The sequence below is a fragment of the Hipposideros armiger genome, unplaced genomic scaffold, assembly GCF_001890085.2.
Source record: "Hipposideros armiger isolate ML-2016 unplaced genomic scaffold, ASM189008v1 scaffold_316, whole genome shotgun sequence".
Classification (NCBI taxonomy): Eukaryota; Metazoa; Chordata; class Mammalia; order Chiroptera; family Hipposideridae; genus Hipposideros; species Hipposideros armiger.
The window spans coordinates 1,195,596-1,219,130 of NW_017731666.1; the positions used below are offsets into that span (position 1 = coordinate 1,195,596).

General features: G+C 52.9%; 1 protein-coding gene across 1 annotated transcript; it reads left to right on the plus strand.

Moving 5' to 3' along the window:
• The first annotated feature begins 9,400 nt into the window (after nucleotides 1-9,400).
• Nucleotides 9,401-13,013, plus strand: HES2 (hes family bHLH transcription factor 2). The gene is made up of 4 exons (XM_019660364.1): nucleotides 9,401-9,445; nucleotides 9,539-9,634; nucleotides 9,934-10,033; nucleotides 10,115-13,013. The coding sequence occupies exons 1-4, from the start codon at nucleotides 9,401-9,403 to the stop codon at nucleotides 10,369-10,371; spliced, it is 498 nt and encodes a 165-aa protein (XP_019515909.1). The 3' UTR covers nucleotides 10,372-13,013.
• Nucleotides 13,014-23,535: the final 10,522 nt, after the last annotated feature.

The following is a 23,535-nucleotide window of genomic DNA, read 5'->3' on the forward strand; positions in this document are numbered from 1 at the left end:
TCCGCCTCCTCCGCGCTCTGGATCCAGGCCCCCAGGGCTCCTGGTTTAAGCCTCGGGCCCGCCCCCCGCACCGCCTCCGTCCCGCCCAGCCCGCCCGGCGCACCGCCCTGGGCGCTGGATGGCCGCGCCGAGGCGGACTCTGGCGACAGAGGGAGGTGCGCGCAGGAACTTTTCTCCTAACTTAATCTTGCGTCAAGATGGAAACTCCAGAGGGCGGACTAACGGGGTTTGATTTAGAGAGCCACCCAGGCGCTGGCGTGCGGAGCCCCCAGANCCCTTGTGAATAATTCACAGGCTTCACAGCAGGCCCGGAAGGCTCACGAGAGCAGGGGTGATGGGGAGCTGCAGGCTCTGGAGCCAGGCTGCCTCGGCCTCGGATTGTGCCCTGCAGCGTCGGGAAGCCCAGAGCTTACCCTCTCCAGCTCCCTGCCCTGGGGTATCCAGCCTTGGGGAGCAGGAGTCTCCACCCCCGAAATAGAAGGCTAAGTGGACGTGGGTTTCTACCTCCCCTGCCAGCAGGCCTCACCCCAATTCCCAGGCACCTCTCCTGCCTGAGCCCAGCCTGGCAACCGCACAAAAGCGGCCCCTTATCAGCCAGGTCACACTCCACTGCAGGAACGAACCTGCTGTCCACCTCCCTGAGATTCATGGCCGCCTCTGGGAGGGGGTGGTGGCTTATCAGCCCAGGCCATCTGGCCACAGAGTCAACACTAGGCCCAATCACAGCTAGCACCTGGGAGTTAGGGTCCCCAAAGCCAGACTCTTCCTAAGGCTGGGGTCGCAGCCCATAGGGGGCCCTTGGCTCATCTAGGCCCCAGGCTTCTCCCTGAGGAGGGGCTCAGGGACCAACCGGGGGTTCCCTCCTACCCCTCCAACTCCAGTTCCTCATCAGCATTTCCAGGGGTGGTCTTGGAGCCCCCTCAGTTCACACTGTTTGGGCTAAGTTGGCATCACCACCAGCCCGGCTTTTTGGGGCCCATTGTGTGTGACGAGGGAGGCTGGCAGGTGCAGGAGGGTGACCACAGCCCATCCATCCCCTCTCAGGCCCTCTGTGTTAATCGAGGGGGTGGGACAGAAGCATCAGAGTCACCACGGTGGGGGTGGGGGCATGTCACAGGTGCTGCTGCCCAGCCCCAACCCCAGAGTCTCACTTGGGAGTCTGGGACCAAAGCCCCCATGGGTGCTGCTGGGTACTAGGTTGGGAGCCTGTTCTCGAGGGTCTCTGGGGCTCTCCTACTCTAAATACCGCCCACTTTGACTTGAACCAAACCCTCACTTACCCAACAGCAGAGAATTCACAGGGAAGTGGCACCAAGTGAACCCTGGCAGGGATGGCTGTGAAGAGAACCGCTGGCTGGGGGGCAGGTGGGGAACACACCTGCTGGTCTCCCACTAACCAAACCAGGGAACCCCTTNTTTCTCCCTCAAACCCTCCCCGCATCTCGCTGTCCCGATTTCAGTCAAGGACACCAGCCACCCGTCTCCTGGAGCCCAAGCTCTAGGAGTCTTTGGAGACCCTTGACCCTTGACCTACCCCTTTGTAAATCTGAGGCTCCCTAGCAATGATCACATAAATCATGATTTTTTTTTTCCCCTTGCGAAAAAAGATGACATGGACAAACTGTAACTATTAAGCAAGTCACCCTCTGATGACACAAAAGAAACATGGAATTCTAGAAAGGGTTTGTTGGAAATCTGTCTAAGACTGGTGCCAGCTTATGGTTACTGTTGCCACAAGGAACAAGGAGTGATCTGCCTACAAAACCAGACTCAGGGCCAACAGCGTTTCCAGTGGCCCCTGCCCCTCCTCTTCCCACTGCCAATCATTTCTGCACCAAGGGAGGACAGAAACGGGCCCGATATCCAAAAGGATTAGATCTCATTGTTGGGTAGGGCTGCTCTGAACAGAAGGTCACTCAGCCTTCGGCAGCTCTCCCTCTCTTGTCCTCCAATCACCTCCTGGCTTACGTGAAAAGATCCCACATTCAGGAAAAAAATGCTTCCTGATTTGAGGAAGGTTCTAGAACAGCTCTTCTAGGCGCCATGCTCCCACACCAGATCTTTGCAAGTAAGATCCCTTATTCAGCTCTCAGCTCCTCAGACAGGCCTTCCTTGAACCCCTCAAGCTAAAGAACACCCTCATCACTTCCTACCGAACGACCCTATGCCACATTATAGCACTTGTCACTCTTGAATTGTCTTGTGCAATTTTCATTCATTCCAAGGGCATACACATCACGAGGCTGCCAAATGCCAGGACGGGCAGAGCCGGCTCTCTCAGAGCTCAGTTCCATTAGGGTTGCCAGGTGGCAAACCAACACATGACGTGAGCAAATAAGCAAGAACTTCTCTTAATGTGGCACATGTCCCCACTCTGTCTCCTTGGTCGTCCCCTGGACGTCAGCTCCACGAGGCTATGAGGGCTTGCTACATCCCTGGTGCTGACGGGGCTGGGGACACCCAGGGTGTGCTCAGTTGCTACTTGTTGAATGAATAAATGTGGGAGGCAGACGGGTAACCAGGCCAGGAGCGCGGTGACACCTCCTCACACCTGGCCTCAGCTGCTACATACAGGGAGGCTGGGAAGGGAGTGCTGTTTGAGGTCACAGGCAGTGAGCTGCAGGCAGCGCTATACAAGACCCAGGATTCCAGATGCCTCATTCATTCAACAAATATTTACTATGTGTCAGGCACTGGGCATACAGGATGGGGAAGACGAGGTCTGCTGTCATTAGGGAGACAGACGGTAAGAGAATGCACAGAGACGCAGAGAATGTAATGCCAGGTTATATAAGGGTGCTGGGGAAAATAAGGCAGGAAGACGGGGAGTGAGTGTGTGTGCTGTGGGGCACGTTACAATCTGAAGGGGGCTCAGGGCAGGACTTACTGAGAAGGGGAGATGGAGCAAGGGCTTGAAGGAGGGAGGGGCTCTCTTGGGAAGCCTTCCAGGTGGAGGGAACAGCCAGTGCGAAAGCCAGGGGGCGCTGGCTGTTGGAGGAGCAGCAAGGCAGATGGGGCAGAGTAGGTGATGGGGGAGCAGCTGGAGGTGAGGTAGGGGGACCAGATCGAGGGCCTCTGGGCCACTGTAAGGAAGCGGCCTTCCCTATCAGTGAGCAGGGAGATTGTGGCCGGTCCGGGGTTCTCTCTTGCATTCTCAAAGGCCGGGGCAGCTGGACAGGAANGCTTCTGTGCCCCATACTGCCCTGGGCCCACTCCACGGACCTGTTGACCTGTCATGCCTGGTTGACCATTACTAATTTTGGCCCCTGCCTCCCCCAGAAGGCTGAGTTTCCAGGGGACAGAGTGGTAGGGTTGCCAAACAAAACACAGGATGCCCAGTTCAACCTGAAAATCAGATAAACAACAAATCATTTTAAAAGCGTAAGTCTATCCCAAATATTGCATAAGATACACTAAAGCATGATTTTAGTGTATCTTGCTTATTGTTGTTTACCTGAAGTTAAAATTCAATTGGCTGCCCTAGTTGCTGTTGTTAATTTGGCAACCCAGCACGTGGCCACCACTTACTGAGCACTACCTCGTGCTATGATATTAGCAGGCAGGCTCGCTCTGAATGCCCTTCAGTCCTACTGTCATTCCCATTTGCAGAGGGGCAGCTGAGGCTCAGGGGCTGCGACACGCCTAAAGTCACACAGCTGGCAAGTGGCAGGTGAGTGCACATCTGTCTGTGTGATACAGCACCTGGCACACAGTAGGCACACAGAGAGTGAAGAGAGGGCAGTCTATCCCTTCACTCCTTGGGGCTTCCCTAGGGCCCAGTGTGGAGCTGTCACTGCCCCTCATTCCTGTTCCCCAGCTCCCACAGAAGGGTCCTAACTGAGGAACTGGGAACCATGAGGTGGCGTGCTGCTGGGAAATAGGAAAGCTGGCCTGGCCAATGGCTGAGCCTCAGTTTTTCTGACTTCACAATGGGTGTGGACAGCCCAGGGAGCAGTTACCAGAGTCGGGCACTAGGTGGAGCCACAATCTAGGCTCAGACCCAGGAGCTGCCCACCACCTGCCCCAGTGATTCTAAGCGCAGCATAGGGGCTATGTCCTGTGTTGGATCAGCCTCTGTGCCCCAGGAAGTACGATTCTTCACGCGACTTCACACCCTGTCACCCATCTGCCTCCGCCATCTATCCACTCACTTCATCAATCCCATGCTCCATCCATTCCCTCCTCGCTCCCTCATCCAATTGCCAGCCCAGCTATTAAAACGAGCACCAGGCCACCCACTACTCCTCTATCTACCCACTCACTCACCATTTTGTCACCTCCGACATGACTTGTCCCCTCCCTCTCACCCCTCAACCTCCCAGATGACTTCTCCCTGTCCCTAAAATCCTGGCCCCTGTCCACTTCCCTGACCCCTGACCCCAGGCCCCCACGGAGCACCCAGTCCAGGCTGTCCTTCCTCCTGATGTGGGCAGCCCCTCCCCAGACACAGAGCTGCCATTTGCTGGGGCTAATGCTGAGCCTGGCACTTCACACATTTGGGCAGGAACAGGGATCACGCCTGGATGCCCTCCGTTACCCCATCCGTGGCAAGATCAGAGTGGTGCCCATGAGCCGGCGTTGCACATGGAGGCAAAGACCTGTGCACCCTCCTCTCCTCAGGAAAACACTGGCTCAGGGCCACCGGCCTCCACGCCCCAGTGCCAGCGTCACCCCCCCACACACACATTCACATACTGGTGCGTCAGTAACAGCCTGTTCAATATTTCATGACCGACACTCAGTGGCCTGAATTATTCACCCCGTAACCAAGGCACAACGAGTGCTGGGGTCCTGGGGATTGGAGGCTGGAGGCTGGAGGGGGCCAGCACCCAGGGCCCATTGGGCTATCTCTGGGGATGCCCAAAGCAATGTACACAGGTCCGGGCGCCAGACCTACCAGGAGCCCTGCCCTCCCAGCACCTCCTGCTTGGCAGGTATCCATGACCCAGGGTGCTCAGCCAGCCTGAGAAAGTCTGAGAAGCTGTCACAGAGCAGGACCCAGGCAGAAGGGGGCGGTTGTGCCTATAGCCTCCTGCCTGGCCACTGGCTGGCACTCCCAGCTGGAGTCATTAGTACAGGGGAAGTCCTCAATAAATGTTGGCGCTTATCACCATTAGTATTAGTATTTCAGCCTCGGCATTCATGACCCCCATTCTGGAGTCATAGCTCCAGCCTGGGAGACCCCAGAACACAGGACAGATACGCTGATAGGCCAGGGTGGGAAAGGGGGTCCCAGCCCTGTTACCCTCTTCTACGTCAGCCTGGAGGCAAGAAGGATGGGTATCTTCGTGCTCCCTGGGGAAAATTATAAAAATGTNCTTGTCTCCTTCCCCGATTCCCCAATTAAAGAATAAATCTAAAAAAATAAAAAAGAAGAAGCTATGAGAGTGGTCAGGGCATGGTTCATCTGAGGAGGTGCCCTGGGCTGTATTTTGAGTGGTAAGAAGTGGCGTCCCAGGCAGGGGGCCGGCAGGAGCAGGCCTAACAAGTCCCCAGGGGCCCTGGGTCTAGGCCCCAATGGGCACAACAGGTGCTAGGCTCTCAGACCTCCTGAGGCCCTCCAGACCCCAAGAACTGCCCTCAGAGCCTCCAGCAGGGAGGGAGGGCGGGAAGGAGGGAAGGAAGGGAATGCCTGGGGAGCTCAGATTTCTGAATCCAGAGGGGATGACAGGAAGCACTCAGAGCTGCTGTCTGAAGTGGGAGGAGTTAACTGTGAACTTGAGGGCCTGGGGCTGCCAAATGGAGAGAAGGAAAAACAAGGAGGTGAGTGGGGAGATGCCCCAGAGCAGTCACCAGGAGAGGGGGGGACCCCTCCCAGAGGACAAAGAAAGGCCCTGGGAGGGCAGCAGGCCAGGAGAGCACACATGGACCAAACCACCCTGCCTGCATGGTGGGAAGCCCTTCCTGGGAGCTGGAGGGAGGCACAGTGGGCTGGACATGAGGGAGAGCTGCCAGAAGGTGGGGGCTGTGTAGCTGTGGGAGGCCAATCAACACATCCTGCGACCTTGAAACAGTCTGTGCCCTTCCTTTGCTATCTCCTACCCTCCTACCCCCTCACTGGAGCTCCAAGAAGGACTGGCCCTGGGCTGTTTCACCCAGTGCCTAGCTGGCCCACACAGGACAGCCCTGAAATGTTGCAGAGCGAAGCTGCTTCCAGGAACAGTGGGAATCCTAGTGTGGGACTCCATGGCTGCCACGGATACCACTCCCGGGGCTGCCACCTGGTGGCGCCATGCGTGATGGCCTTCTGAGCTCCAAATCACCCGTAAACGAGAGCTGCTGTGTCTGCGTGTTAGGGTAGGTTTCCAGCGACTTCTACCCGGCCAGACCAGCCTTGTTCCCTCCATGGGACCTGTGGCCACTGAGGTCTGGGACCCCTACCTCGTGGTGTGTGGACAAGGGGCGGGAGGAGTCTTACCTTGGCAACCTTAGTACTTTGGCTGGCTCTTGATGCCCACTGGAGCTGCCCTTCTCTATCCCACCCAGCGGCAGGTGCATCCTGCAAGTGGCAGGGGTGCTGCAGAAACAAAGAGGTGAAATGGCTTGTCTTGGGCGCCCCTCCCCTGTGCCTTTTCCATGACTAAAATCATGTCCTGCAATTCATGTCCTACACTCCCAAGGTGGCTCCGCTGGCCCTGGACACCTTCACCTATCACATGGTTTTGTCATTTTGGGAGCCACACGGTTGCTGCTATGGTGTTAGAAAGCATGAGGTCTTTGAGCCCTTCCCCCGGCTGATAGGACATCTCCATAACAGTCACGTGTGAACAACCATCCTTGCTGATCCGCTTCTCAGGCTCCTTTGAGGACACCGTTCAGACTCAGACTGAGATCCAGGCCTCTTCGGTCCTCTCTGAGCTCCACGGGGTCCACCAGGTCCTCCCCAGCAGCCTTAGGGAGCCCATACTATCAAGAACACATTTATGGAAGTTCTACGGCTTACCAGGCATATTTAATCCGCACAATAATACTATGACACAGGCAGAACCACTATTCCAATTTTAAAGCTGGGGAAACTGAGGCACTGGCAGGTATTTTTTGGTTTTGTTTTTCAATGTATCTTGCATGATGTGGCACAAATGGGAAAGGGCAAAACGCACGCTGTCTGACGCCGCAGTGCCCGTTCCTCTGCGCCTGATTTCCCTCTCTTTGCACCCTCACTGCCTCCTACCCTCCAGAAGTTAGCTTAGGGTCTCTCCCCCCTCCCATCCCTCTGCTGGGCTCAGGCCATCTGCCAGTTATGTAGAAAATGCCTGTTCAGACTTCTCCCCCCACCCAAGGGCAAGGACCAAGAGTGGAGTGTCCCCCCCACTGTCCCCTAGGTGCCCCAACTTCCCTAAAGCCTGAACCCCCACACCCTGCCCACTCACTTGTTTTGCCTAAGTTCCCCAGGTTATAAGTGACTCCTTCATGTAATCAGCACACCGCCCCTCTCCTCCCCCCATCCTTCCGTTGAAAGAAATGGTGGGTTACTGGGTCAGTCCTTCACAGCAGCAGGAGAATGGAGAAGAGAATTTTTAAAATCTAGAATTTTAAAAAACTGGCACTGACAAGGGAGTTTGTTCCCCTCTCCTCAAGTCTTTAGATGGTGGTTTACAGGCATGGAAGAGGGTGTTCTGGGAGGAACCTTCCTCCCCAGTGCCTTCCCCCAGGAGCCCGTGAGGGACTCTCAGCAAGGATGCAAATGTTGGTGCAGGGTGGGCTTGTGGGCACAGAACGGAGTGAGCCGGTGTGTGTGGCTGGGGTGGGGTGACTAGTGGGACATCAGCAAGTGATCCACAAAGTTTTTCTCTGAACCCTTAAAAAATAATTAATTACCTTGGAGGGGGCTGGCCCATAGTTACCCTGGGTTCAAAGACACAAGGGAGACAGAAGCTCAGAACTCCCAGACCCTGCTAGCCCAAATGTATTGAATGATCTAGTCTCATAATTAGGACTGTTATGGGGGTTAATGGAGGTAAAACCAAAAAGCACCGGGCCCTGTGTTTGGCACACAGAACGTGCTCCATAAATGGTGGCCAGTTGGCCCTTTGCGTGCCAGACTGGTACGGGTGGCCCCAGCTCCCTCTCGCCCAAGCTGCTCGGAGCCCCTTCTTCACGGCAGGCTAGCCTTTTCGGGCCCCGCTGGGGAAGCACGCGCGGCAGGAGGACTTGGGGCGAGTTGCCGGGGTGGGCCACGCTCAGCACCCTGAACAGCGCCTTCTTGGCTCCGCCCCACGGTGCGTCCTCCAGGCCTCTCTGGGTGGGTCGCCCCCCCCCCATCCGCAAGTGGGCGGGCCAGGCAGTCCATACTGCGGTCCGCCCGGGTGGCCGTTGCCCCGCCAGCCGGTTGGGGGAGGATGGCCCTGAGCAGATGGGCGGGGGGACGCCCAGCCAGTTTGCTGCAGCAACCGCCACGCGGCGAGGAGGCGGGCCCGGCGGCCGCTGGGGCCAAGGCGGGCAGCGGTGAGCCCGCACTCAGGACCGCCCCGCTTGTCCCGCGGGTGGGAACCGAAGCTGGAGCCGGTTGAAATGAAAATGAGCTCCGAGGGCTCCTGAGTTGCCTGGTTTATCTGAGCCTCAGTTTCCCCATTCAAAACCTAGGCTGGGGAACCAGATGACCCCTAACTAGAAGAGCTGCCGGGAGATTCTATGGGGTCCCAGAGCTCTGGCCAAGCAGTCCAGCGAGCAGGGCCTAGTCCAGCCGTAGCCCGTTCCCAGCGGCCACCGCCTAAGCAAGTTAAGACGTCTCCGTGGGCCTTGGTTTCCCCTTTCTGCTCAGACCCTCTGCCCCAGAGCAACTGGCAGTGCGAGTCCCTCCCGGTAGTAGACACCCGCGAGGGAGCCCCTTGAGTCCTGGGCCTTGGGAACCTTGCCGCCCCCGGGTCCCCGGCCTGAGTCTAGGGCGGGGTTCCGAGGAAGTGCTGAGCCCGAATGAATGAAGAAGGGCGGCGCTGGACAAGGAAGAACCGCAGCCTGAGCGAGGTGCCGCCTGGCCGCGCCCGGACCTCTCCTGCCCGCCGGGTCAGAGCAGAGATGGCTGCGACGGCGCCCACACACACCCCTGCAAGTGCTCGAGGGGCGCCCGGGGCCGCGACCCCGCCGCAGATGGGACACGAAGGCCTGGGGCGAGATCCCTGGGGCTCTGCGGTGCCCCCTACCATCCCCACCCCGCTCCGGAACAAAGGCGGGAGGTGGGACCCGCAGGCTGCCTGACTCTGCGGGGCGGGGCGGGGCGGGGCGGGGCTGGCGACACCGTCTCCTTAAAGTCGGGCTGCGGGCGCGGCGCGCTCCCCACTAGCGCGGTCTCCGGCAGCGCGCTCGCCCGACCTCCCTCTGGGTGCCAGTCTCGGCTCCGCGTCCGGGCAGAAGCAGGCCTCCCGCCCGCAGAGCCCGCAGCAGCGCCGGTTCCCCGTCGAGCATGGGGCTGCCTCGGAGGGCCGGGGACCCGGCGGAGCTGCGTAAGGTAGGAGCTGGGGACTGGGGCCTCGGGGCGGGGCGCCCCAGCAGGGGCCTGGCTTGCGACCCGCTTGACCGCGGCCCCCACGCCCGCCCACAGAGCCTGAAGCCGCTGCTGGAGAAGCGCCGCCGCGCGCGCATCAACGAGAGCCTGAGGCAACTCAAGGGGCTCATCCTGCCGCTGCTCGGCAGGGAGGTGAGTGCCGCGGCCCTGGGTGTGTGTGTGTGTGTGTGTGTGTGTGTGTGTGTGTGTGTGTGTGTGTGGCTGAGGTCGCGGGGGGCGAAGTGCAGGCGGGCCGACGGGCCTCTGCCCCAGGAACCCGCAAGGGGGCTCCGCGCGGCGCCCAAGGCTGAGTCCGGGTGGGGCTGGCTGGGAGCAGCCAACCCACCCCCGGCCACGGCGCACCTGGCACCCAGCTCCTGGTAAGGGCGCGGTACTCAGGCAACCTGCGGGAGGTAGGTCTTGATTGTCCATTTCTCCTGGGCCGGGAGCAGAGTTCCCGCTACTCGAAGCTGGAGAAGGCTGACATCCTGGAAATGACCGTGCGCTTCCTGCAGGAGCTGCCTGCGTCCTCCTGCCCGGGGACAGCGCCCAGTGAGTGACCCCGCCCGGCCCCAGCCCTGCTCCCCGCACCCCACGCCTCACCCTGCGCCTTACGCGCCTTTCCATCCACAGCGCCCTCCGACAGCTACCGTGAGGGCTACCGAGCCTGCCTGGCGCGCCTGATCCGCGTGGTGCCCGCCTGCCGCGTCCTGGATCCCGCCGTCAGCTCTCGCTTGCTGGAGCACCTGCGGCGGAGGGCAGCCGGCGCCACCCCTGACGGCGGGCCTGCTCGGGACTCCTGCGGCGCGCCCTCGCCTTCCCCGCCTCCCGCCCCCGTGCCTTCGCCGCCTGCACCACCCTGCGACCCTGGCCTCTGGCGGCCCTGGTAGCCCCCTGGCTGGTCCACCGACCCTGCTGACTGCGAGGCACCCGGAGGCTGGGCAGACTGAGGAAGCTCTTGGTGGCTCACACCGCGAGGGATCAGCCCAGCAGCCCACAGCCAGGCCAGAGTCTGGTGTTTGTGATCTTTGTGGCTGATTGGAAGGCCAGCGGGACTCAGCTGAGGACATAAGGGGAGAGGCCTTGCCTCACCCCCAACTTGGAGGTATCTGGGCTGGAGAAGAAGGGGCAGGTGGCTGCAGGGGAGGATGAAGCCCCCATCCCCGTTGCAGAAGTGGCTCTAGGACTGGGCTGGCCACAGCCAACACACCTGCCCCAGTGCTGGCACCAACCCAAGGGCTGAGCCAGGAGCTCACCTGAGCCAAGTGCTGCCAGCCATCTGCTCTGATGGTCACTGCCCTCCCAGCCCTTCCTGGGCCTGCCTCCTCGCCAGCTTTGCTTGGGAACCTCTGGGCACACAGAAGCAATGACCTGGGGCTCTGCAGGCCGGGGAGCCATCACTTCCACTCCTGAGCTCTCCTGCCTGAAGTCTCCAATCAAAGGGACTGGATGCAGCCAGGACTCCCGTGTCACTGAAGGCGGGGCCTTTGCTAGGTGGTCTTGGGGAGGATTTATTTCCCCAAGCATTAATTTAACAGGTTTGAGGAAAGGGTGGGACAAGAATGAGGTTGCCCTGTGACCTCAAGGAGGCCCACACAGAGACAGTGCCAATGTGAGGTGAGCAGGGCCCATGTCACGGAGCAGCAGAAATTCAAAGGATGACAGCAGGTTCAGGACCAGGAAACACCTTTCCTCGTTTTGTCGCAAACTGCTCCCTGCTACTCTTTGGGATAAGTTACTGGAAGCGAATTGTTCTTAAGACATTTCTTTCTTCCCCTTGGAAGCCAGGAGAGCCTGTGAAGACTCAGAAAGGGGATCCCAGTAGTGGATGCCCCAGAGAAGGTGGAGCACCCCTGTCAGTCGTGTTCCCACCATTTCATGGGGATTCGCTGGGCATTCTTCGGAGAGTGGGAGTCATCTTCCCAGTGTCTAGTCCAACAGCCTGTGTGAGGGACCAGGGCACTAGCGACAAGAGGACAGAGCTGGTGGAGGTGGAGGGCACTAAACCCATGATGACCTTGGCACTGATTTTGATGGCAGCATATGGGGAAACAGTGGGTGTTACCGAATAAGTCACTGTTAAGACTTAACAACAGGATGAATGAGCCCCCACCAAGGTGTCCTGTCTACCCCCTCTCTGGGCCAGCTGGCAGGACTGTAAGCTGCTGGAGGGCAGGCTGGGGCTGAGTGCACCTCTGTGTAGCCAAGGCACTCTGTGTATCCATGCAATGAGTGCTCAGGAAATACAGTGGGCTAATGAATGGGTGATGTGACCAGACCATGATGTACTAAGCCCTCGACAGTCTAGGCTTTGCCTCAACTCGCACCTCCCAGGCTGCTAATATCATTTTGAATATCTGCTCCACCGGGGCCTGCGCTCCTGGGAGGACCAAAGTGGGGGAGGGTTTGGAGATCAGTAAAGGCAGTTTCTGCTCACTTTTGCCTGTTCCTGAGAATACTTGAAGGCTGGTGACTGCTCTGCTGAGCTGCCAGGAGCGAGGAGAGAAGGAGGGGCAGGTAACCCATAAGCCCACGCCCGCATGTGAGTTGGAGTTTCCTCATTGAATCAAGGACTGCACATCTGGCATTCATTGGGCTGGCTCCTTGACCCTATAAATAAGAACTTTCAAAATAGGTTTCAACTCTGTAAGAATAGACCATTCAGAGGCTCCTCGGCCATATCTGCCACTTCTTGCTTCTGAGGTCCCTGGCTCTATGACTCTCATTGACCTGACCCCAACCAAGCTATAATGCAAGCAGGCAGGGAGGGTGTGTGTAGATAGGTCAGTGACTCACAGGGTCAGGCATTCTGGGGCACCTGAGCCTCACCGTCAGCTGGGCCCTGGCAGGAAGCTGAGACAGGCCCAGACGGGTGAGGTTCTGGGCCTGAGGCGAGAAGCCAGCTTCCCAGCAGGGATGTGCAAGAGCTGCCCAGAAGGTCTCAGCTGGTACTTGGGGCTGGGCTTGTGAAATCGGGATGCCAACATCCTCCTCCACAGGGCACCTACAGACACCTCCTCCTGGCAGCTCCCCCGGTATTCCCAGAACACTGTCTGATGGCGAAAGGTGAGCAGGGCAGTGCAGGCTTTTTCCTTGTGGGAGGGAGGCTGCCTCACTCAGAGGGACATCTCATGGTCCTTAACAAGGCCCACATTGTGCCTAGTGGCCAGTTCTTGCGATACCCTTTCTGCAACGGTCCCACGACTGCCTCTGACTCTGTCTGGTTATCACGCTTGGTTGGAGAAAGGGACCCCATGTCCCTCAAACCCGTGGGTGAAATGATCCAGTGACCCAAGGACAACCAGAGTACTGAGCTGTCTGGGAGACTCAGGCCGGGGCCAGGTCCCACCCGTTCCCCTGGCAACAGTTAATACGGAGAAGTCAAATCTCTTTGATGATCGATGATAAAGAGCGGGTTGCTTAGGACGCCTCCTCTAATAGACATTTCCTAACTGCTCTGCTCCGCCTGTGAAGCCCGGGCTCTGCAGCTGAGTCTCCCACTGGTTTATCTGCAACAGCAGCAGAATGAACAGCTTGCGGGCAGGAAAACCTGTGGCTCTGCAGGACCCTCCCCACTGTGCTCTGGGGGGACCACTCTGGAGATGGCGGCGGGCTAGAGGGGGCCTTCCCCAGTATATGCAGCCACGTCCTGCTCCAAACATCAAGGCCATATTTACTTTTTGTTTTTGTTTTTTAATTGGGGAACAGTGTGTTTATCCAGGACCCATTAGCTCCAAGTCAAGTAATTGTTTCAATCTAGTTGTGGAGGGCGCATCTCAGTGGCCCATGTGGGGATCGAACCAGCAACCTTGGTTTTATGAGCACTGCGCTCTAACCACCTGAGCTAACCGGCCACCTCCATATTTATTTTTTAAAAACATGCCAGGTTGCGCTAGCTGTTCCAGAGAAGAACAACCCACCCAGTTTTTTTGTTTTTTTTTGTTTTTTTGGCTTTACTTGTCTGGGCCCCTTACCACTGTGGCCGGGCCTCTGGGGTGCTGAGTGTGTGTGTGTCCCTGTGTGGCCAGGTAGCCTCCCTGAGAGCTGCCCGGGCATGCGATGTGGGGGAGAAGTCAGCCACCTACTGAGGGTTCCCAGTGAGCAACTAGTTTCGCTATGGGTTTTTGAGAGGCCCTAGCAAAGCCCCAGGCGCTTAAAGCAGCTATAATAAAATTTTGAATGGTTTCAGGAGCGTGTGAACCACACTACAGGGCACGCCCCTTGTGTACACATGGGGTCTTGTCACCTGAGATCCACTAGGGGGCAGCAGGGAGCAGGGATGGTGTCTGCTCACCTGACCCCCTACTTGTGAATGAGGGGTTCCCTGGCCTTGGGGGTGAAGGAGGGAGGTTCCAAGCTGAATATATGCTCACGGCTGGTTCTGTTGTGGCTGGTGGGCCTGAGAGCCACCTGTTTTGGTGTTCAGTATGTTAAAAACCTCAGGGATCACAGGGCAAAGTCCTCAAAGTACAAAGAACCATTGTAGACCCCAGAAACCAGAGGCAGATGCTGGTTGTGTGGGGACTACATTTTGAGGCCCTCTGTAAGAAAACTAATATAAAAATATGACTTAGTATGAAAATGAATACTTGTTCAGAACGAAAATATAAGTCACATCAAACCAGTGGGGCTTGCAGACTGACGTCCCATCCTTTTGGGTTCTTTTAAAGCAATTTACCCGACGCACTTCCACAGAAATGCCTCCTGATGGCAATCCTGGCCTCCCCTCTGCTCCTAGAACATCCTACTCCTCATGTCCTTGCTCTGTGAGCAGCCCCAAGCCTCGTGGCAAACCCACTTCTACCCTGAATGGACTCTGGACCTGCTGGAATGACAAGATAAATAAATGCCTTCCATTTCCTTCATCCCTTCACTGCGGGCTATCTGTGAGAAGATATACATTTACACAAACATTGTCATCATTTACGGCAATTTCTTTTTCCTTTCGCACCTATCTGGGAAGCTCGTGAAATGCAGGTTTCCAGGTCCCCCCCAGGGGTTCTGATTCACTGTGTGAGTCAATAGCCTCATCCTGTATACCTGACACCAGGTGAATCTGCTCCAGCAAAGGCCTCACATCTGAGGATGGCGGTGCCAGGGGCTGGGAGGGAGTTAGTGTTCCACGGGTACAGAGTTCCAGTTTTGCAAGATAAAAAGCATTCTGGAGATGGGTGGTATCGATGGTTGTACAAGAATGTGAAGGTACTTAATGCCACTGAACTGCACACTTAACAATGGTTAAGATGGGAAACTTTATGTGATTTTACCACCAAAAAAATAAGTAAATAAAAAGACACCATGTCTGCAGTTGGGGCTATCACGTGATTGTGTTTGCTGTAGGTTGTCCTCCAGGATCCATCTTGTTTTCACAGAAACTAGACCGACAATTAAATGAAGCTTTGATGCGTTCTTCAGGCCTTTCAAGGACAGCGTCCATTTTTACCACTCTGGGAATATAGATTGTTTTGACTTACTATCTCGCTGGAGGGCACTTTGGAGGTTTACACATTTTCTAAAAAAATCAATTTTTTAGTAATGTAATGTTAACTTTAGCAACTTATTAATACACATACTGTTATTTTGATGGATGCTAATTATCCTTCCATTTAAAAATTAACACTGATTTAAAAAAATTACATGTGGAGGTAGACATGCGTGGTAGGGCTTCAGTTCCAAACAAAGTATGACATGAGAGAGTATTAAATTGAGACATCTATTTCCCACTATGCTTTCATTCATTTTCCTTGTATCTGTTTTATCTACCTTTGTTTTTTCTTTAATTTCACTGAGTTCTTTATTTTCCCAGTCTCACTAGTACTGATACCAGTTAAGTCAGTAGCCCCCTCTCCCCACTGAAAAACTTAGTTTTCTTTCTTATAGGGATTTAAAGTTTCCTTTTCTTTAAAGATTCCTTTTTCCCAGTTTTTTTAGCTCCTATCCCCCCGCTTCTTAATTATTTTATAAATCAGTTTCTTAATCATAAACAATAGATTGTTTTTAACCTGAATCATATAAATCTCCTACCCCCTGCTTTAGAAAATTATCCTGAAATTTGTGATTTATACTTGTTGATTGTAATCATTGAAGCCTAATGTTCTTTCCAACTCGTTGTGGGCCCAGCTCCTGGACAACTGACGCCACTTGAGTGACCGGCTGAATGGCCACATAAGAGCTGATGGATTTTCTATCACGTAGCCACCCTGCATCAATAGCTTTGAGCTCTGCTCTTTAAGCCAACACTTTTAAATTTATGAATTAAAATCTATTTTTCCTCATTCAGGGGCCTTGGGGATACAGATGGTGCCCCAGTAAGATTACCAATCCCAATCAAAGAAGCCAACACTGTCTTCCAGGAGGATCTTGAGACCCCTTCCTCTCCTCTAAGATCAGATAGGGTGAGAGTTCCATGAATCCCCCAATAGGTAGGGACAGTTCGACACGCCTGCCCAGCAGGAAGCAGATACAGAAGAAAAGACCTCCTGTCCCTCATTTCCCATTGAGATTTTATGGGGATCACGTCTCTCAAGGAAAAAATAAGGCAGGCAGTTAGAGGCAGGCATTGGGTCTCTGCATTCCTGTACGTCCAACACAACCCACAGGCTGTGACCGCCCAAAAGACTTCCCCTCTCCGCCCAAAGCTTCACCTCACTGTAATTATCTACCCCTATGAGGAAACAAATGGGTACAAAATACCCAACTAGACCAGGGGTGGAAAAACTTTTGAGATGGAAGAGCCGCCAGGGGTCGGCAAACTGTGGCTTGCGAGCCACATGCGGCTCTTTGAGTACGTACATGTGGCTCTGAAGTAAAACTGAAAATGAAAATAAAACTATCACAGTTTCATTTATGAAACTTTTAAAGGATATTCACATAATGGTGATTATGTAAAAATATAGTTATGGCTCTCGAATAAATTTTACATTGTTGTGAGGGACAGGATTGGCTCTTCCAGGGGTCGGCAAACTTTTGAGACGGAACGTACCCAAAGAGCCACATGTGGCTCACCAGCCGCAGTTTACTGACCCTGAACTATTGCTGGGCTAAACCAGTCACTCACACCTGCACAGGAAAGGCCACAACGACCTTCATTTCACCTGGGCCTCATTATACCATCATTATAATATTACACATATGCCTGGAAGTTCATTAGTATCATTATAACAGACTCGATTCTGGGAAGGAACATGCACAGTCTAAAGAGATGAGGTAAGGCCGGCCGAGTGGCTCAGTTGGTTAAGAGCTCGCTCAAGAGTGCGAGCTCTGAGCAACAGGGTCACTGGTTCCATTCACGGCCCGAGCTGAGCTGCCGCTGAGCTGCCAACAGGTGGCAGGATGGCTCAGCCAAAAAAAAAAAAAGAATTAAGAATTAATTAATTTAAAAAAATAAAGAGATGAGGTAACAGCCTGTTGTTAATCACAGGTGTCGATCAAGTGGTTCCACACCAGAGAGGAACAGCTCATTCTAGAGAAAAAAGGGAAAAAAACTCCAAGTCCTCACCAGTCAGGGCCCCTTGGCCCTTTGCCCTTTGAGCCTGTGAGCTACAGCCTTGGCCATGCTGTCGCTTGGGCCTGCTCCTAACCCTTTGGAGTGTACTTTCTCTTCTAATAAACTTCTCTTTTACTACCTTACCTCTGTATCTTGTTCAGTTCTTTGCTTGACATGCCAAGAACCTGGACACCATGCAGAGGAGGTCCCACCCTCTGGCAATGTAGCCGCTAGGATTCCCAGTTTTCCTCGAGGCCTGGGTTCTACGCTGGGTGCAGGAACAGCCCGGACACCGCTGGGTTTGACCCCTGAAGTGGAAAACAAGCCTAGACATCGCGCCAAGAAGGGCCCACTCTCTGTAACAGTATGACTTTGACCAGTTAGCCCAGGTACAGAAAGCCTCAGGGTCTTATAACGGGAATGGAGCTGTGCAAACAAAACGAGTGAAAAACTCTCATAGGATTTCACCATTCCACATTCATATAATCTCCATGTCAAAACACTGGTTCCCTGTAGGTCAGATGCTGAACTCCAGGAAATTCCTGATTTACAGGTTTATTCATGACCTTCCCCACTGTGATAGGTCACAGGTCACAAATTAATGTGGGGGCTCTGTCAAATATCAAGTCTCTATATTCCAGTTATACATTTGAGGATCAGAGAAGTGCCCACACACCTAGTGGACCTGTTTTGAGCCCGACAGGACCAGGACTCCACTTGTTACCTGGCCTCCACCACGTCTCCACTCTAAGAGGGACATGTGATAACACTTTGAATGTCCACGGATCCTGTGAACTCAGACCCCATGTCCAATGGTCCTACAAGTGTTTGCACATTCCACCTCTCCTAGGGTACAGTTATCCAAATAAGTGTCACCGGTTCTTTGGGGGAAGGCTGTGGGAAACCATTACTACACATTTGCTCCAGGTCACAAGGTCCTGGGGACCCAGCCTTCCTTCAGTCAGTGGGTTCTGGGTCTGAAAACTGTCTCAGGTCTGAAAAGTGCGCAAGGGGTCATTACATTTTATTGGGGCCGCTGCCCCAGCCTCCCACGGTCCAGTCCTTATTGCCTTTCATGGTACGGGTCGAGCAGTGCCCTTGCTGGTTGCCCATCTACTGGGTTGCTGGAAAAGTCATGACGTATTTTTTTCTATGTTTTTCATTGCAAAAACGCGTCATGACTTTTCCGACAACCCAATGTTTTGCCCCTCCAGACGCCCAGGTTCTTTTAGCCATCTCCATCACTCTCTGTGGGACAGGCCTCCCTGGCTGCCTCCACCGTTGCCACTTGTTACAATAATTCTGATCTCATGGCTTGTGACAGCTGCCCACCGCCACTAAGCCTCTGCTGGTTTGGAGCCCATCCTCCCAGGATGCCAGTGATCCTGGTCCTGCGATGGCATCTCCTGTAGGCCACCTCTTTGCTTCTTCTTCTTCTTCTTCTTCTTCTTCTTCTTCTTCTTCTTCTTCTTTCTTTCTTTCTTTTTTAAAAATTGTTATTGGGGAACAGTGTGTTTTTCCAGGACCCATCAGCTCCAAATCAAGTAGTTGTTTCAATCTAGTTGTGGAGGGCACATCTCAGTGGCTCACCTGGGGATCGAACCGGCAACCTTGGTGTTATGAGCACTGTGCTCTAACCCACTGAACAAACCGCCCACCCCCCTCCCACCTCCCCCTCCGCTTTGCTTCTTAGTGATGCTGGCACACCTTCACCATGCCTCTCTTACGAATTTGGTGAATGGGGTATCTATCAGGTCCTCCCAAGAAACCTACCCATCTGGGGGGTTTTGCGACCTTGTAGAGCATGTCCATTGTAGCATGGCCCCTTCTCTGAGCCTTTGAAGCACAGCTGGCCTCACTTAGCATGGGCCATCACCTCATCCGTGCTGCTAGGGGCCGTGTTAGCAGCATGATTGCACCATCTCAACACCAGGGCAGCATATCCAGTGTCCTGGACAAGGCTCCCAAAGCAATATGCTCTCCCTTAACCAGCTCTATTTTCCACCCTCTTTGACTCAGCATCCTCCGAATTCATTCCGTGTTCTCTCTAGAACCTGCAGCTCCTTTGGGGTTTGGACCCTGTCCTCCGTGACCAGGCCCAGCAGGCTCCAGCTGGGCTATGTAGTAACTCCAGTTACTAGCCTAGAGGCCTGGAAGGGAGGCGGGGCAGACCCAGAGGGGCTCATGTCCTGTGGAGGTGAGGCCAATTCCACTTTCCACTCAGTGTCTATTTCCTCCATATTTCTTTACTTCCTGACATCACACTACTTAGGGCATTACTTTCCATTAATATACCAGGTGTAGTGGGTTGAACAGTGTCCTCCTAAAAATTCATGTCCACCTGGAACCTCAGAATGTGACCTTATCTGGAAATAGGGTCATTGCAGATGTAATTAAGGGAAGATGAAGTAACACTGGAGTAGGGTGGGCCCTAAATCTAATAACTGGTGTCCTTATAAGAGGAGGGGACACCTAGGGACACAGAGAAGAAGGTCATGTGAAGATGGAGGCAGAGATCGGAGTGATGTGACTACAAACTGAGGAACATGTGGGGCCACCAGAAGCTGAAAGAGGCAGGAGGGATTCTTCCCTAGAGGTGTGGCGGGAGCGTGGCCCTGCTGACATCTTGATTTTGGCTTCTAGTCTCTGTGAGGGAATAAATTTCTGTTGTGTTGAGCCATCCAGTATGTAGAACTTTGTTATGGTAGCTCCAGGAAACCAATACACTTTATATATCATTGCTATTAACCATCGCTAAAAGACAGTTTTGAATCAACTCTGTGGATTATATCTGTCGATATTTACATCAGAAATTAAAACAAAAATTTAAAAACTGTTAATTCATTAAAAATAACAATACATGCATTATACATTAGCATATATAACTTATTTTAAATAAGAAATACATTTTCCCAAACAAAAATATTTGGAGGAAGAGTGTCATTGTTTATAGCTTTGCAAATCTCTTTGCTATCTGTGTTAATAGAAAACAGCTGGGTATTCCTAGCTGCTTCTGCACTCGGTATGTTGTGAATTGTTGGTTTGGTTGAAGTATGTGAAGAAAATCTGGTCTTATATAAATATATAGTTGGAAAAGGGAGGAGTGTTTTAATAGCCTTTTCAGAAAATTGTGCATTCTTTTTCTTTGATACTACACCCCAAATCAATAAGTGTTAGTGTCTTAAAGGTCACTTGCAATGCAGACTCTAAAACCATATCGATGCACTATTTTTTCATGTTCTGTTACATTAAACTCCATTGATCTAGCTGGCATTTTGAATGAATCTTTTACCCATCTGTGATTACGTAACATCATGCATTAGTCATGAAAAATATCAGTTCTCGGAGTTAGGCCAATCTTCCAAATAGTGACTCATTTCATTATATAGTAATATCATTGCACATCATGTAGCCTCTGGAAAAACACTGCATATTTGTGAGACAATGAGAATGAAAAAGGCAAATAACATTTTGGTATAATTATAAAATAGTTCTTATCTCGTGGACCCCCCTGAAAGGGTCTCAGGGACCTCCAGGGGTCCACGGGGCACATGTTGAGAACTGCTGGCATGGTACGGGTAGAGTGGAGATGATAAGGAATTATTAAACACACACACACACACACACACACACACATACACAGAGACACACTCCAAAAGAGGGCAGGAGAAGAGGGGGGAAAAAAGAGCAAAGGACAGGTGGTACAGATAGAAAAACAAATAGCGGGCCGGCTGAGTGGCGCGATGGTTAAGAACTGGCTTGGGACGCCAGAGGGCCCCGGTTTGGATCCCACATATGAGGGTCAGTGACACTGCCCTCCACAGCTAAGATGCTGAACAACAGCTCAACCTGGAGCTGGGCTGCCATGAGTCACTGGCGACGGCGTAGGCTGCAGCCCCTGTGGCAGTAGGTTGCCATGGGCTACTGTGTGTAGCCAGCAGCCAGTGTGAGCGGCCAGCAGCCGCAGTGAGCGGCCGTCCAGAAGCCGGCGACTGATCTGCCTCGCCCAGGAAGAGTGCAATGATGGTGCCAACTTGGGCCAGTGAAGCAACATCCTCCACAAGTAGACTGAAGAACAAAACGACAGCAACTTGTCTGTTCCCCTTCCCCCAATTCCCCAGCGCTGTTCCCATCCCCCAATTCCCCAATAAAAATATTTAAAAAAAGAAAAAGAAAAACAAATAGCAAATGATGGATTTAAACCCAAGCATATGTATTGATAATTTTGCTACGTATAAATGGTCTAAATGCTCCAAGTAAAAGGCAAAGATTGTCAGACTGCATAAAAATGCAAGATGCTACTACTATATGCAATTCCACAAGGTACACTCTATATTTTCTTCTGTGGGGCCCACTTCAGTCCACCCTAGCCCACTTTTCCCACCCCCCCAATATTCAAATTTGTTTAGAGACGCTCTGAAGAGTCTGGAATGACACCATTGAGGGCCTGACTAGAGTGATGGTGGTGATAATGGAAAAGAAACTAAAAGTCAATTAGAAGGAATATGGTCAAGTCTTGGTAACCAATAAGATATGGAGGAAGGAACAGAGGAAATCAAATATGCCTAGAGATGACCCCACGATTTGGAAAATGAACCACCTTAATTGATTTCTTGAAATTTTCCTCTCTCCTGATTTGCCACGGTAAGTAACCCCAATGTGAGTTAGTGAAGAAACACTCTTTAAATATAGAGACAAAAAGGTTAAAGTAAAAAGACAGAAGACTGTGGTGGTTAATTTCATGTGTCAACTTGACTGGCCACGGGCTGCCCAGATTAAACATTATTTCTGGGGGTCCCAGGAGGTTAGCATTTGAATCAGTGGACTCAGCAGATGGCCCTCCTCTGTGGGTGTGTGTGGCCCTCGGACTGGGATATGCACCATTGGCTCCCTTGGTTCTCAGGCATTTGGATTTAGATGGAATCATACCACTGGCCTTCCTGGGTCTCCAGCTTACAGATGGCAGATCGAGGGGACTGTTCAACCTCCATAATCATGTAAGCCAATTCTTTTTTTATTGGGCAACTGTGTTTTTTCTAGGACCCATCAGCTCAAAGTCAAGTTGTTGTCCTTCAGTCTAGTTGTGGAAGGCGCAGCTCAGCTCCAAGTCCAGTTGCCGTTTTCAGTCTAGTTGCCGGGGGCGCAGCCCACCATTCCATGCGGGAAATCGAACGAGCAACCTTGTTGTTAAGAGCACGCGCTCTGACCATCTGAGCCATCCGGCCACCCACCCGCAGCTCAGCTGAAGTCATTGTCTTCAACCTTGTTGCAGAGGGTGCAGCTCACTGGCCCATGTGGGAATCAAACCGGCAACCTTATTGTTCAGAGCACACGCTCTAACCAGCTGAGCCACCCGGCAGCCCCATGTAAGCCAATTCTTTATAATCTCATAATAAATCAATTTCTCTTTCTCTTCATCTATATCTGTATCTATATCTATATATCTCTGACTGGTTCTGTTGCTCTGGAGAACCCTAATACAAAATATACAATATTAACACTTATCAAAAGAAAGCTGAGGTAGCCATATTAATACTAGTATACTAAAAGCTAATATTTTAGGGCCGGCCAAGTAGCTCAGCTGGTTAAGAGCTCGCTTGGGAGCGCCAGCTCTGAGCAGCAGGGCTGCAGTTCGGATCACACATTGAGGCCAGTGACACTTGCCCTCTACAGCTAAGATAATGAACAACAGCTCCACCTGGAGCTGGGCTGCTGTGGGCTGCAGTGGGCTGCCGTGAGCTACATGAGTGGTTGGCAGCCAGCGTGAGCAGCCAGTAACTGGTGTGAACTGCCAGGAGCTGCTGTGAACGGCCGACCAATGACCAGTGACCGATTGCCTCACCCAGGAAGAGCACAATGATCATACCAACATGGACCAGTGAAGCGATATCCTCCACAACTAGACCGAAGAACAAAAACAGCAATTTGTCTACTTGTCTGTTCCCCTTCCCCAATTCCCCAACGCTGTTCCCCTCCCCCCAATTCCCCAATAAAAAACCTTAAAAAAAAAAAAGCTAATATTTTAGAATGCTTGTTGCTTCTTGCCCTTATTTATCCTATCTCACCACCCTATGATTACTGATGAAGCAACTTGGGCACAGAGTGGGTAGGTAACTTGCCCAAGGCCGTACAACTAATAAATAGTAAAGATACAATCTGAGCGTGGGAATTTGACTACATAGTCCACGCCCATAACCACCAGGCTCAGTATTTCCCTAAAAATGCATATTTAAAAAAGGTCCATAATCCCACTTCCCAGGTACATTAGTTTTTAGAGTTGTGAATTAGATATAACAAAAATGCATAATGCACATATGTGCAGTGTAAAAAAAATTATAAGCCTGTACATCACCCACGTCCGGGGGAACATACTCCCCTGCTCTCCCCACCCCATGTGATTCACCCTAATGACACTCCTCTCCCTCTCCTGTCTCTCTGAGAGGGACCCACTATCTTGACTTTTTTTTTAAACATTTTTAACTTTATTGGGGAACAGTGTGTTTTTCCCAGGACCCATCAGCTCCAAGTCAAGTTGTTGTCCTTCAATCTTAGTTGTGGAGGGCGCAGC